At 37.8% G+C, this 16,003-nt stretch overlaps 1 protein-coding gene across 4 annotated transcripts; it reads left to right on the forward strand.

The window, feature by feature from the left end:
* The first annotated feature begins 1,415 nt into the window (after window positions 1-1,415).
* LOC113683501 (uncharacterized) lies at window positions 1,416-14,753 on the forward strand. Of its 4 annotated transcripts, XM_089205725.1 has the most exons (17): window positions 1,418-1,756; window positions 3,064-3,124; window positions 3,746-3,850; window positions 4,145-4,198; window positions 4,538-4,614; window positions 5,026-5,127; window positions 5,837-6,001; window positions 7,315-7,418; window positions 7,869-8,143; window positions 8,355-8,402; window positions 9,022-9,110; window positions 9,478-9,694; window positions 10,402-10,467; window positions 10,805-10,834; window positions 11,077-11,216; window positions 12,150-12,287; window positions 13,449-14,753. In XM_089205725.1, exons 1-17 carry the CDS (start codon window positions 1,641-1,643, stop codon window positions 13,519-13,521), a joined length of 1,860 nt encoding a protein of 619 aa, XP_089061851.1. In that variant the 5' UTR covers window positions 1,418-1,640; the 3' UTR covers window positions 13,522-14,753. The 4 variants fall into 4 exon arrangements, with proteins under 4 accessions (XP_027056552.2, XP_089061851.1, XP_089061853.1 ...); XM_027200751.2 differs by lacking the exon at window positions 10,805-10,834 and having other exon boundaries at window positions 1,416-1,756; XM_089205726.1 differs by lacking the exon at window positions 3,064-3,124 and having other exon boundaries at window positions 1,476-1,756.
* Window positions 14,754-16,003: the final 1,250 nt, after the last annotated feature.

A 16,003-nucleotide genomic window follows, 5' to 3' on the forward strand; every position in this document is an offset into this window, starting at 1 on the left:
TAAGTTTATTATCACGAAACCAACAATAGAGATTATCTAAGTCCTGGTCGAGATTGCTTTGCATCACATCGATACCACATCTTCACATCAAGTTATGAATACAGGAGAACAATTTGGAAAATTATTTAAATTTCGCCAAAGTCTTAAGCGATTGCCATTGAAAAATGGATAGCAGGAACTGATGTAGGAGATTGTTCTCTTTTCGAAGGCTATCTGTAACAGTTTTTATTAGTCTGATAAACTTACAATTTTTTTTTATTTCTTTTGATAAATATAGTGACCTAGCTTGCCCAAATATCAGTCCTTCCATAATCCGTTACTCAATCTGTGAAAGGCTTGTTTTCATATTTAATTGCGCAAAGGCGTTAAAATCTCCTGGTTTCTCTCTAAATGTCGATTAACCAACGTACCTGTTATAAAGTCATGCAAAGGCCGTCTCACCCAACTCAAAATTGTTCTTAAAATCTCAAAATTTTAGACAAACGCACAAGCAAAATAAAAATAAAAGAAAAAAACAAGAAAACCAAAAAAGTCGCGGACAAAAATTGAAAAAGGCTACAAAAGAGCATTGCTGTGTATCAGGTAGGTACCCTACTGCATAGCTTCCTACCCAGAAGTTGTCAGGCTCGTCACGTCACGCAGTCGTTCCAGCCTGTGCGCCATTAGGTGATACGGCTCGGAAAACTGTGTTTATTGCTTAAATTCATCCCATATGTGTGGCAAGGACAAATATGTGACATACAAGCTATAAACTACAGTGTAATTGATGTACCTACCACATTTAGACGTCTCCCATGACTTACAGCTGACTAGAAATGCAGAATATTTTATCTCTTTTCTACAATGAACAGCAATATGAGCAACGTAACTCATAAAATTCCACCCTCAATAACTTACTTACGTTCAACTGCCTGATAAGGTTTGGGTTTAAGAGCTTTGAGGACAACGAGAACGCCTTTATCTCTGTGTCCTCTTTTCAATTCTTGTAAACAGCTCCTGATAATACGTGTGGAAGGGAAATTTTCACATTCTCAAATAAGATTGCGTGTGCGCTATTTTAAAAGGAAAAAGTCATGAATCAGTTTTTTACCCGCCAGGAATGTGTTAAAATCCCATATAAAATGTTGTTGTTTTTCGTGGTTTGTAGATAAATGAACTTATCGTTCGTCTCGATCACGATGTACAGTCTAGTTATCAAATGTATTGAGCGCGACGTGTCGTGATCAATACATTTGATAGCCTGACTACACATCGTGATTGAGACAAAAGATTCGTTCATTTACCTATCTTAATCCTTTCGATAAATATTTAAAAACGAAAAAAAATCAAAGCAAAGTTTAATAAAAAGTTGCAGCTTTAAACGCCTTCATTATTTTTTTACCGCCTAGACTGAGGTCCGCCCCTCCCGCCTAATTGGTCGTCATCCGGGATTTTGACGCTGGAGTCGGAAATAAACCTCGCTCAAATGTAAAGTCATCTAAAATATGCGCGATGGATGTTACTGCGGAAATCGAAACAGTGATACCCAGAAATCGATTGAAAGAGTAGATTTCCAGCCTATATGAGGCCTTTAGCTACTTGTTAAAAATAGGATACGACCATAGTTGGATAATTGTCGCCTGCTTCAGAATATAACAGCAATGAGCGTTCGTAACCGTGTTCGAAAGTCATTTTCAAAATCGCTTAAGGGGAAAGCCTGCAAATTTCGATTCACAGTCACTTATGAATACGTCGACTTAAAATGCAACAACAGATGGTAAGTGCGATCTTAAGTACAATTCTGTAATAGTAAAGTAGCCTGTGTTTACCCTCAATCAGGCCAATATCAAAGGCAAGCTTAGTTGTCAAAACGTTCGATCCTTTGGAATGTCTCCAAAGGTTTTGAGTCCGCGCCGACACCGGTTATCTGTTGACAGTTCGATTTTATGGACGGTTTCGACTAAGAAAATAGTGTCAAAATTTAATAGGAGACCACTCAGTCCTGTTTACTATATTTGAATTATTGTTTCCGTATTTAAAATTTCAATTGATTTGGATTTCATTTTAAGCCTCCGCGATACATGTTGATGCAGGAAACTTGGTGAAAGAGTTAATTATTAAATAATATTTTGATTGTAGCGCTTTTCGTTGCGCTTGTTAACGGTGTTGGCGAGAATTAAAGATAGCGAAAAGCGCGAAATCCTTCCATAGGTGTCGATAATTGTTGTGAAGCGGGTTTCGGATTTATTTAATATTCCAATGAACAGTCATTTGATATTTAAACGGTTTTTGTTATTAAATTGATTCTGGTATTTGTAGCGAATTGGTATTCATGTTAGTCTGATTAGCCTGCCTCCTGCTCGGCTATTCCAATTTGTCAATTATTGTAACATTAATACTATAGCCGTATCAGACTTATTTACAATGCAAGTATTCTTTGCTGTCGAACTATCACGTTGCAACACATGTTATAGTTTAACGCGAGTTTTGAATCAACGGAATGTACAAGCTACAAATGGTTAAACAAGGTTTAGTCAGTGACAGGGTCATCGCAATCCTGGCTTCCATAAAATGGCCGTTTTTATGCTAGAGAAGTTAAAGTTGTCTAAGACGTTAAAGTCGTCTCGAGACGACTTTAACGTATCTAGCATAAAAACGGCCAGTATCTGTAACTTTGAAATTTAAAAATTTCCTCAAAATGATCTCAAACTATTCAGGCGAAGTCTTGTTGTTCCTTCTAAATTAGATACAATCTACATTGGGAGAGTATTAATCAAGGCGACTGGTGCGCATATGATCAAAATACCCTCATATTTTATTAATTTACCCATATGTTTAATTTCCTTAACCCTTTAACTCCCTTGGGTGACCAAGACAGAATTTCTCCTTACTATATCTATACAGTATCATGCAGACAAGTGATGAGAATAAAGAAAAATATCAATTATGGATTTACTTATTGATCCGATACCAAATTCTCCACACTAACATTGTGGGAATCATTTTGCAGACACTAAGGAGAGTTACTAATGAGATCTTGGGAGTTAAAGGGTTAAATCTAATTGGCCTTCAAAATATTAACAGGCAGCCTTCTTGCTTGAGCATTGTTTGGTTCAGAAGTCACCGTTCCAAAGTATCAGAGAAGGTATGTTGCATGCACCAATGGTAAAGTTCACTGGACTCTGACAACTCTAAGCAGAAAAGAAGTCTTATATTTGAGCTTACTGTTTACAAGCAATTTTTAGAAATTGATTTTATATTGGCATTATTGAGAATGTCCAACAAATTCTTAGCTCCTGTATCAAATTATATTCTACAAGGAGTTACATTTTACTTCTCTTTACACAATTAATGATCATTTAGCAAGGGCTCAGTATGAGAAAAGATTTTACTATCAGCTAGATGGTGTAAGACATTAAAATGACAAGCATCAACTCTTTTTGCAAAATTAGTTTTATAAGAAATTGTAAAGTCATGAGATAGGAGCACAAAAGCTCAGATCATGAATGTGGAAGAGGTAGCCATAAAACAGTGGATAGATAAGTTTGGTGATTAGTCTGATAATTGTGGAGGGAGCGAGAAATAATTCCATTTTTAACTGCTGTAAATTTTACATAGTGGAATGTTGATATTCAGAATCAAAAGAAGCAAAAGAGGTGTTTTGTGTGATACAATGTGTCAACCAATTTTGTCATCCATGAAATTTGTTTAGTAGAATTAAGGATCATCAAAATATAACATTACTTTTTTGTGTGTTTGTCAACAGCCCACTTCAAAAGTGTCAATTACCGATGAAAAGACAGGAATTGTTAGTTATGCTGCCAACTGGTTTCCACCCAACTCCGTGGACTTGGTTGTCACGCTTTACAAGGTATTTTGAAGTTTGAGGAACAATGCCTTAAGTGATCTCTAGTAGACTGCTAGTTTTCATTCCTAGCAGACTTGTATTCTTTTGTGAAACACATGGAGAATTTGATTTTGTGTCAGAAGTCAGCTGGGGCTTTATTCCAACCAAGCCATGAGGTTGCAGGTTTGCTGCAACAATTGGTACACAGCCTTGTTTTTTTTTGTGATTAGATGGCAACTAAATTGGGTACATTTTGATATCAGCATGTATAAGATGTATAATGAGCTCAGCCTAAATTTGACTGTCATAAATTTTCAGGATTTTACTGGAGTCATGTTTAGGAAGAAAGACTACATGTTCGTCCTTGAAAATGTAAGTCTTCTTGTGACCTATTTGTAGCCAGCATATTTTTTTATACAGAGTATTACAGCAGGTCTGCAGGAAAGAGGGAGGGAGGGGGTGGGGACAATGAGCTGCCACTTGAAACAACACAGAAGTCCACTCTCCAAGCACATGCAAGAACGCCTCAAACGAAGAGTACATGGAATCACCCAATGCATGTGCATATACAAAAATGGCTGACTACTACAGAACACTGATCCTCTTCATTGTTAACTCTGTTAAATTACATTTAATGCATATAAACAAGACAAGGAATCATCACAAGGAACATTTTGCTCGATAGTCATGTGTAGTATAATTTATTTTTAGGTTACTACAGATGCAAGGAAGAAACTTGCTATTTTCCCCTGTAACATGGCAGAGTATGCCTCTCTTGACATGGAAGTGTAAGTGTATGATGCTTTGGTCCCTAATTATTTGTAAAACAGTAATTAAAATTGGAAATAGTTAGAGAGTAGAGAAGTATGGCCATTATAATTGTCACATCAAGTTTTCAATCAGTTATCATTGTGTAAATAACTATCAAGTGCCGGGGGTTACTTTTTTCATGAGCTGTTGCCTATGGTGAAATAGGTAGCTGTGCTGTAAGGCAAAACCCAAACTTGAGATCCTGCTTACAGGCTAAAGAGATGTCAGTGGTCTTTCAGGGGGCAACAGACCATTGCTAATGGGCTTTAAGTGAACCCCTAAAGTATGCTTCTTTGTGATGTCTACCCATTCTTCTGCAAGGATTTCCCACACTCCTCAGATCTCTTTGGAATTTTAATAACGGTTAGCATTTCTATATATGAGTTTAGATTTGATTTGGAGATGGAATTCAAACCCCTCTCCAAGAAGATTGTATCTGCAAGGATTGGAGCAAAAGTTAGATGTGAATTTATTAAGGAGGGAAGAGCAGAGTAAGTTCTTTGCATATTTACCATTTACACCTTAACATCAGAATGCATATTCTCTATACTGTTGGCTTTAAATTTTTATGGTAATTGACTAGGATAAAATAATTGTTTTGATCATGAACTTCTTTCATCAGTGGTCATTTCTATTATGAAAGGAACTTTATGTTTCATTAAATTAAGCAGACAGTGATACTTCAAGGGGAAAGTCACTCTCGGAGGATGAAAGGGTCGATAAATTTTGATTTATTTAGAGAGAAACTGTTAGGGGCCCCTGGACAGGGAAAAACATGGTTTTGCTGAAATGTAGTGATTCCTCGACAGAAACTCTTTCCTCAGACATCCACTGTACCCTATGAATTTCCTCTCATTCCTTTCAAATTTTAGGCTTTTTTTTTTTTTTTTCAGAAACAAAACTGACCTCTACTGTGTCCACTACGTATTTAACAATTTTGTGTAAACAATCTGGCATAGAGCATCACTTAGAGGTTGAGACTTGGGTTCAAGTTACTATTAAATAATTACTGGTATTACCAATGGAATTGTTAAAACCCAAGACCATGAAAATGAGCCTCACTCATTTTCCATTCATTTGCTTTTTGTTTTTGCATTTTTTTAAATTAAATACCATTTGCTTGAAAAATCTTGTTATTGATTATGTCTTTTAAATAAAAAATGATTCTAATAATTTTTTTTCCTTTCCGTCATTTCAAAGTGAGGATGATATGCAAAGCAACTTTAGTCATCTTAGTGAGGCAGAATTCAAGTCAAGGTTGTCTGAACTGGCAGAATGTAGTGATGAAGAGGAGGAAGAAGAAGAAGAAGAAGAAGAAAACAATAAACCAAGGGAATCAAATAAATTGGCTGACCGTTCTAAACAGTAAGTCATAAGTAAAGGACAACTGCAATTGACAATGATATTTGTTGAAACAGCCATGACTTTAGGTGTTATCAATGGCTTCCTTCCTAGCCTGGCTCCAGTTGTTCCAGGGCAAATAATGCTATTCAATGGACAAATCGCTAGAGGACAAGTGTTGACAAAGTGTACTGCGCTGTCCACTGAATAGAAATTAATTCAGTGGATAGCTTTATCCACCCTTTGAAAAATCAGGATGTGATGTCTTCATTGCACATACACCTAACTAAGATGAGTGATGACATTGCTTAACTTACGGGTATTATACGTTAGATCAAGATTTTTGATGTACCACAATTATGTGTGGCTTGGTAGAACTTAATTGCTTCAAAAATTTATCCAAAGAATTTTTTCTAGTTTATGGCTGTAAAAATGTAATGCTTGTCTGACCCACATCCCCCCCCCCCCCCTAATTCAGCAAATTTCCTTTCATTTCCTGTCTTCTTACATCTGCTCCAAAACATACCTATTTCCAAACCTTGTGTTTTGCATTGTTAGGACAAAAAATTTGTAACCTATGAACAACTTAACTAAGATTGGTCAAAACCACACCTTTACAGGCTGCAGTTGCTTAACAAAAACTTTCAAAAGAGAGTGACCCTCCCTGGCAGGGCGTGAAATTGCACCTAATACAGGCGCCAATGCGACTAAATTTTTCACTTTGGCGACCAAATCCTGAAAACTAGTCGCCAAATTGGCGACTAAAATGTTTTATCATAACCTTTCCAAGAGTTATAGTGAATTAAAAAGATTTGCAAAGATAAATCCGCGGCAAACTTCGTCGTTAAGTTTGTTTCCAAAACGCAGCACATGCATCCATATCGATAACTAGACGCCATCTTGGATTTAGTTGAGCTTAAACGTTGTATATCAACCATCCTAGTGTCCACTTTGTAGCTCGTTAAAGATCTTTTTCCTAACTTAATTTTTGATGGTCAATCTAGAGCGCTGACAGCGTAAAAAAAGGTTTTGTTTGTCTTTGAAAATGGCGACCTACTTTTTTTTTGAATTTAGGAGCCAAGTGGCTATCAGAAAAAAAAAAATTAATTTCACGCCCTGCCTGGGTATGTTAAACTATTCCAGTGAGTCTTATGTGTCTACAGGATCTAGAAAACAGTACGCAATATACGCAAATACGCAACAAATCTAACCCTTATTTCTTTTGAGTGCACAAGGACAATACCTGCTACGAGCCAATTAGAGTCCGATTAAGACAAATGGATTATTTCATAGGGATCCATTTCCATATCATACTCATTATTTTCTTCTGGCCACAGCACATGGTCTCAATTTATTGATGAAATGAAAACACTAGAGTACAGAAATGTGGCCATGCTGGGAAATCCCCTTGCAGATGCTACGGTCAGCGGTAACAACCAAGGTAATAAAACTTAGTCTAATTTGGGATTTCTTTGGTTTTGAAAATCACTCTGTGATTGGTCTAGAAAATGTACGCCACCTTCTCAACCAATCAAATGCCAAACCAAGTTCAGTCTGTGGTGACTTAATTTCCAACGTTTCTTGGTTGTCCTTCACACTTAAACCCTTCACAAAAATGACAAACCTCAATTTGCTACTGTCACCCTCTGAAAAAAATAAATTTGAAGGGTCGTTTTATTTCCTCGCGCACCTTTGATTTCAAAAGAAAGTTCGAACCCTTCAAATTGTAACAGGTTCTTTGAAGAAAAAAAAGTTAGGTCAATTGTTTGAAGTGATTAATAATTAAATTCTCTGATACATAATTAAAAGAACCATATGCTTGTCAGTCTCGAGATTTTTCGTGTTCATGTTATTTCAAGGTTGACGATGTTAAATTTGCTTTTATTTGTAGTCTATGTAGATGATACGAGTAAGGAAATTACACACGCATCCCAAGAAACAGCGTCAGAAGAAGCAGACACCAAACGCAGCAAACTTTTGGAAAGAGACCGAGACAGAAGAAAAGTTGTCAGTGCCGCCTTTGAAGATTTAAAAGAATCAACGATACCAGAAGAGGATGGGGAGGAAGACCTAGAGGACATGTCCATCAACTTGTCGAGTACAGCGATGTCGTCACTGAGTTCTTTCAAAAACAAGTTTCAGTTTTCATTCTCTGGAAAGAACAAGGTAAAAATTGTTGACAAAATTGTACGATTATTGAGCTTTAAAGAACGGTAAGAAGACCTTCTTGCTTAAAGCAAGTTTCTAAGGAAATTGTGGTGCTGCGTCTGTGGTTCTGGTTTTATCAACTGAGTTGATATACTCCAGATTGGAGTGGTTTATTCCAATCTCACTTCTTTTTTGCAATACTTATGTAATCTGTGATTTTTCTCCTCAGCGCAGGTCATCAGACTCTTCGTCCGCAGAGCTACCAGGAAATATTGAGGTATGCCAATCTCAACTGCTATTTGATAAGTGATACTACAAGTCCTTTTATGGTCTAAAACTGGGATAATTTCAACGCATTTAAGCCTCTTCCCTTTTTGATGAACTCCTAAACCCTCAAGTCAACTTTTCTGCCGGCAGAGCGCTGTTGGACGGGTATCGTGGAAACAAAACCATAGAGTAGCCAAAACGCTTTCGCAAGGGATTGGTGTTAGTTTTGCGTCTGATTGGTCGAGAGGGTGGCATGAGTTTTCTAGATCAATCCGTTACCTTTCTTGACATTGGTATGCATGATATGTTATTCGTCCTTATGCGAGCAAGTTAGCCTTCTTTACCTCGCTTTTAGGTAAAACATGTCGTAGTCTGAACGGCTCACTTATCTCAATGAAGAAAGGGTCTGCCATTTATGACAGACAGGTCTACTGAGCATACTAAAACACCAGCCTAATCCTTTGTTACTTCCCACGCTCATGACGGCCAATGCAGAAGAGTAGAAATCTGGAACTGCAAGGAGTTTTACTCGCACAACAGTACAAGTTACTGCATTCCTCGAAGATATGATAGGAAGAGGTGATGCATAACTATTTACTTGCTCATCTGTTCATTTTTTGTTTCGTAAGACCGTGCCTTCTGAAACTCGTGAAAAGAGAGTCTCTGATTGGCTGCAGGAAAATCCTCATGAAGATGGCGATAGTCAACTGAGAGTCGAGTACGTCCTTTTCATTCAACTTATTTTTTTGACTTTTTTGTTGAGTCTTTTTGGTTGTTGACTTTAGAAGTTTTTATTGTTTGTCGTATTATTGTGTTTTTTTTTCCTTCAATGGATTTAAGAATTTGGGAGATCGATAAGTTTGTGATACGAAAGGTGGGTTGCGTTTGGTGTCTGAGTTACCTCGGCTTCGAGATAGTGGGTAGTTCGAGATACCAGGGACAAGAAATCTTCCAATTTAAATTTACAGTATTATTTGTAAATAATATTATAACTAGGAATCGTTTTCTTTGAGAGCCCCTACGCCTAGTTAGTCAATTCTTCAAATACCAAAATTTATGGTAGGTATTTTCTTTCCCTTGTGTAGGCAACTTGAGAAAGATAACATGAACTTGAGAGCCGCTTATCAAAAGCTTGTAACCAAAGTAACCGACTTAGAAAAAGAGAAGACGGACATGCAATCTGAATTGGAACAGCTGGGGATAATGGCGGAATTCGGAAAGTCAGACTTTGCCAGGGAAAGGGATGAATTACAGGCAGAAATTACCGAGCTGCAAATGTTAGTTGAAGACTTGAGGATGCAGGTACATACGGAATAACTTTATCCCTCCACTTGGAACAGTAAAAAGTTAAAGCTTCCTCCAGAATCTGAAACGTTCAGAACAATCAGGCATCAAGTTACTTTGTTAATATGTTTCAAAAGAGATCTGAAGCCCACGGTTATGATAGAAGGATTGCCAACAGCATAAACCTCCCAAAGTGTTAAGAGTGCCATTAATGTGGAACTCCGTACCACCCGAATGATGGAGTCATTCAAACATGACAATTTTTAAACACAGCTTAAGAGATCACCTAAGAAGTTTAGTTTTTTCGGTAGAAATTAACCCGATCCTATAGTTTTCTGTAGTAGTTGACTTCTCATTTATGTATTATAGATTAAATTACTTTTCTTTATCAGTCTCTTTTTTTAATCAATGTTGTAGTTAGGCCGGAACATGTCGATTGGGGAGTCTAAATAAGATGATGTATTGACCCTTAAGCTCCCATGAGTGACCAAGACAGAATTTCTCCTTACAATATCTATACAATACTAACCATATAAGTGATGAGAATGATGAATGAGATCAATTTGGGGATAATTAGTTGATCCAATACTAAATTATTTGAACTAACATTATAAGAATTGTATGGTTGATAGTAGGGAGAATTGCACATTTGATCTGGGAGTTAAAGGGTTAAAGAAAGGGTTTATAATTTCTTGTAAATATTCACACATTTTTTTGTTGTTAAGCTTGGAGAGGCAGAATCCAAATTGACAGACACGTCGGAAAAGGAAGTTACAACAGCAAGTTATGAAGTGAGATTCTTTTATAGTAGCCAACTCTTTCGTACCTTGCTCGGGGGGTTAAGTTGGTAAAACGAAGCGCAATTGAATAATAAACAGCACAATAGTCGCGGAAGAGCGAAAAAACAATGTTTTTTTTTTACTGTTCCAAAACAATGTTTTTTCACCCCGCCGATACTATTGCGCCGCGTACTTTGTCGCTCCATTATTTTACTAACTGAACGCCTGGAACAGACTAGGTGTTTCTATATTCTCCACTCTCCCTCCTTACTCATGCATCTATCGTACATGAAATGTGTGCTTTGTGTATGAAACTTTTAACGGGCTGCCAATGTTCTTACTGACGCAGGGAGGTAAAAAGAATGCACCGAAAACAAAGGTAAGATCTGTTCAGCATCCTCGCTAATGCTTACATGAAGCTCCATCTCCTTTTTCCTGCTTGTGACACATTTCCTCTTAAAATGAAATGCACCATCCTCTCATTTAAAAGGCCATAGGTCATTTATCCTATTTTTGTCATGAAGGGACCCTTTAGGCTTTCAAGACGCAATCAAAACTCTTGCTATGTTTATTCGCTATGTTATTGTTTTGCACTTTGTTGTAAATTTTTTGCTTTATCAGTTGTGTGAAGTCCGTGGCTGGTTATGCAAGAGAGGCGTGAAAGGCCTCACGGGACGGAAATGGAGACGTCGCTGGTTTTCAACCGATAAGGATAGCAGGCTCTACTATTATCAAAAAAATAACAACACATCACCAAGAGGGTAGGTACCTTTGGTATAAGGAAGACGATTCTTCAAATCTGTATTTACAGGCACGACCAAATCCTATAGTTAATTGTCACGAGTAATCCCTATTCCTCTTTCCAATCCTCTGTCCGCTGCGTAGCTGGCGGTTATATGTGAGCCTGACAGTTTTCGTGCGCTTGGTGACGTGCCCCAAGCCTATAGCGACTTCGCCGTGTATGTAAAACCACCAGCTACGCCAGCCATATTCTATCGCTATTCGACTGAAAACGGCTAGTTCTATTGGAAGTGCTTAGTGAACTCTAACTATGACCCCTTACCAGGTTCTCTAAACTTAAATAATCGTCAACGAAAGCAGTCCTTTTTGGGGCTACCCGCTCTTGGACGATCATTTTACCTACCCTAAAGTTGGCACTATTTACTACAGAAGCTATAGCTTGATCCAAACGTTCAGTCAGTGAAACGAAGTGCGATAGTATTGGTTGAGCGAAAAAAAACAGGGAGCTTCGCTCCGCTACTACTATTAACTCCATTTTCCTAACTGAATGCCTGGAACCGCAGACTGCTGAAGTTTTGATTCGACAATCAGTCTGGTCTTTAGGATTCCTCTGATAATTTAACAAATCGACGTAGGTTTAGCATGGTCTGTACTCTTATAGACAAAGATATTCGTCATCGCAGTGTTGTGGACTTGTGATGACAAATGTCGTTGTCTACAAAAGTACAGACCACGCTAAACCACTTTCGATTTGTTTTTTGCCAAAATATCGGCGTTAACTTTGGATAAATTTCCTAATCATTCAGGTTTGAGAGCTGATCAAAAGCATCGCGTGACACGTTGCTGCGAGCAGCGATATCTGTTCTCTTATCGACGACGGAAAATCGGCCAATCAAATTGCGACGTATTACCAATTGTGGCACAAATGTAAATTTGTTTCGTTTTTTGTGTAGCTTTATAGATCTTGATGTAATTATTGCCGTCCAAGACCAGCCTCCCTCACAGCAGGACATCAACAATGCTTGCTTCAATGTGGTGACTCCCACAAGAACATACGAGCTTATGGCACACGATGAACAGGAAAAGCTCAGGTACGGAACACCTTATTCTAAATTTTACTCTATTTTGTATCTTTTTGTTCTAATTATTTATTTGTTTACCTATTTATTTGATATTCTAAGAAAGATGTTGTCAGGGAATGACACAGGTATACTCGGACAAATAAGAAGTACGATGCCCCCAATACGAGTCGAACCTTTCGATTGGCATTGTGGTGTTTTGGGCCACGGTTTTCAGGAAATTTTTTTCGCCTGATTCCGAACAGTCCATCTGTGTGATGCTTGTCAAATACACGATCAACTAAGCGTTGGCTTACACGCCCAAATTCATTTGTTGGGATACTTAGTGCTTTTGCTGCTGCTCTCAATTTTGGTCTCCGAAATGCCGCGTACAAAATGACAATTAACAATGAACAGAGAACAGTGCAAGTGGTGTTTCAATGAGGTGTACCAACAAATCAGTATAGGTAATAACATGATTTCGAGTGCAATTTGGTGTTCATAAGCACGACTAGATTTTTTAAAGACAACAAAATTGCAAGAAAGCGAGCGCGCGCTTTGTAATTTTTACTCCTGTTACAACTTTGCAAACGTGTTACAACTTTGCTCTCGTGTTACATGAAAATACATTCGTTTTCAGCCGATCAATCAGAATTTTTTCCTGTACATTATGTTTGAGGGTGTATCTCGTTCATCATTTTCCTCAGATAATCAACTTTAGGTTTCATGTTACTCGGTTGATTGGTCATCCGAGCGCGAAATCGGAGGCGCGAATGCTCGAATATTCGACGCTTCTCTTTCTTCAATGGATGAAACACGGGAGGCTCTTGGTACTGCGGATCGTAGCTGCACACAGGGCGATTGTCACAAGTAAATCTGGTAAACCTGTGGCTTAGCTTGCTTACTAACTCCGCGCTACTTAATCATCAGATCATGCGATTGCGGAATCGCAACTGAGTGGATGTCAAATCTTTGTTGGGGACTTAACGTTGTACTTAACTTTTGACAGACGTTAAAACTTCTGCCTTGAGTCTGTTAATTTTTTTGTGCTAGAATTGGTTTGCCGCGACTCGACCATGGCATTTGTAGGTGTCACTTGTGCGTCGCCATGTATTAGAAATTACGAGGATATTTCGAAAGCGAAAGACCATTTTCTTCCTTAATTTTATTCCTGTTATTGTTCCCTTTCCCTAGGTGGATCAATGCTTTGGATTATCTCCGCCACTGGAGAAACCGTTTGGCGTCCTCCAACGAAAACAAACAATAGCACCCTTGCTGGTCCTCCTCTGGCTTTGGCCGGTTTCCAAAAGAATATAGGTTGCAGTTATGAACAATTTACAGCTATTTTCTTAGTCATAATGAAAGAAAAATATGGAAATTTTAAAGCATAACATATTTCTTTAAGAGTTATTTCTTGAATTTTTCGGGCTATTATCTGAAGTTTTCGAAGACAGCTGCCTCTCATAGTTCTACAGCCTGAATAGCATAGATATGAACAGAAACATTAAGCTAAAAGAGTCCGAGAATAAACAGGGGCTATATTTGAAGGCATTGGCGGAACCACAGAGGACGCGCGTGTAGAAAGCCGTTCCGGAAGTGGTAATATTCTCTTGTTTACAGTGGTGCTACCCAGTAGTGATATCATTTTCACTCTTATTGCTTTGAAATAAGTAAGAAGTTACAAAATGAGGCTTCGTTATTATATAGATATTGATGAAATACCAGAATTTGGAGCAACTACAGAACACAGGGCCACTGAGGTCCACTCTATGGGCATGCTCTGAAGAATGCAGAACACAATAGGATGTGTGGTGATTTAATGAGATAGAAATAAGTGGCCCTGTCCTCTGTAGTTTTATCCAGAATTGCTCCTTTTTCAAAAAACATGCATTCACCGCGCGCAATGATCGCACTATATTACTATCTTAACAGGTGAAGATATTTTTGACTTTGATTAAATTACGAACATTGCTGAGGTTGAACTTCAACTTTTTAAGAGGAAAACAGTTTTTTGTGATGAACACTAGTTTTTTTTTCTATTTTTTTATCTCTTTTTTTATGTAAGAAGTTGAATTAGCTTTTCTACAAGCTCAGTTTATGCCAGACATGCTCTTAGAAGATGGTCAAAATTTGTCTTTCATTTAAATATGACCCAGCCTGCTTCGCAGAGATTCACATTGGCAATATTAGAAAAATATCGCAAATGTTTTCTGTCACTATTTCGAATTGTTAACTTTGAAGGACAGACTCTATACCTGGCGTGGTACTCGAAAGTTATTCAAGAGAGGATTGTCTCTTGTTTAAGGAAACATTTCTGTTCTTTTGTTTACTTTTTGGAAGGATTACTCCAGTTCAAAAGGAGAAATAGGGTCTTCGAATTTATAGAACTTATGTTTTCGCTCTAGAAACATATCATTTATTTGCACAAAGTAATGTTACAATAATAAGAAGGATATCTCATCATATAGTCTTAATATATCTTTCGGAAATATTGTTTGAGACTGTCGTGTGTCAGTTATTTAGTGCATCCAAAATATCCTGTTAAAGAGAGAGAGAGAGAAAAAGGAAACTTGAAAGAGAAGAAAAAGGAAACTTGAAAGAGAAGAAAAAGGAAACTTGAAAGAGAAGAAAAAGGAAACTTGAAAAAATCGTTGCTTGGACATGCCGCCCTTTGACTATTTGATGGGCAGACTTGCCTTTTTTTCAGTTCCCACTCGTAGACTAATTACATAAAATTTTTTTTTCAGAATAATGAACTATCCAACCTTATTTACAGACATTTTAATGCGTAAACTAGGAAATCCACACCTATCGCCATGGGGATTCTGTAACAAGCTATCTGTGTATTTTTGAACATCGCTTAAGTTCGCTCACATCACGTCCAACAAATTTGAAAAAAGCATTTTAACACTTGAAACACTACTGAAGTTTTCCATCCACGCGGGAGGAGGGATGAAGTATTTTCCCAATCCTCGGTGTTGAAACGCTTAAATGCACCCTTAAGCGTGCGTGTTAGAGTCGAGTTCGCGCGCAAAAATCTCGTAGAAGAATTGTCATCATCTTCGAGAGAGTTTCCCGTCCTTATCAAACTGCAAAGGTGATAATTTTTACTTGTTCATTCCGCGTAGCTTAGCATCAAATGCTAAAGACATCTCAAGCGGCTTAGAGTCATTACACCTTTTGCTAGACATTAACGCAAAGTATTCATTCATTTGTGTCGAGCGTTGGTTCAATAAAATCATTGTACATTCATTAACGCCATACTAAACTTCATTAAGGCGGAGTAAACTTTAAATAGTGCGATTAATATATGCATGAACATTCAATAGCATCAAGGTGCAATCTATAGCACCTTTGGACATTCGTACACACGGAATGTAACGTTAATAGCACGAACTGACAAACCATAGCATTTATGGACAAATAATAGCACGGTGCGAAACAACATTAACAACCAACAAAGAGCGATTACAACTTGGAGAAAGACTGCGTGTTCGCACACTGTTAAGAAATAAAAATGTATTGACTTATTTATCCTTCAATTTACTCTCTGTTTAGACAACAGGGCAGGTATGTCTGCATAAAACGGAACCACTGCCCGCATTTAGTTGGGGTTATTGAGCCGACATTTCGCTGTAACGCTTGTAGCAACAGCTGAGTCCGATTTGCATCAGTGCTATCCTTGTCGCTTGGCTTCTTCACGATTGTTCATTTAATTTGTTGCTGCACTTCTGGGCGGCTAATATCTG

This window comes from Pocillopora damicornis, chromosome 4 (assembly GCF_964200805.1).
Source record: "Pocillopora damicornis chromosome 4, jaPocDami1.2, whole genome shotgun sequence".
Lineage (NCBI taxonomy): Eukaryota > Metazoa > Cnidaria > Anthozoa > Scleractinia > Pocilloporidae > Pocillopora > Pocillopora damicornis.

Coding starts and splice junctions, on each gene's coding strand:
- LOC113683501 (XM_089205725.1), top strand. CDS start 1,641: ATGAGCGTTCGTAACCGTGTTCGAAAGTCATTTTCAAAATCGCTTAAG. Junction 3,125..3,745: donor GTTCCAAAGTATCAGAGAAG/GTATGTTGCATG, acceptor GTTTGTCAACAG/CCCACTTCAAAAGTGTCAAT. Junction 6,002..7,314: donor TTGGCTGACCGTTCTAAACA/GTAAGTCATAAG, acceptor TTCTGGCCACAG/CACATGGTCTCAATTTATTG.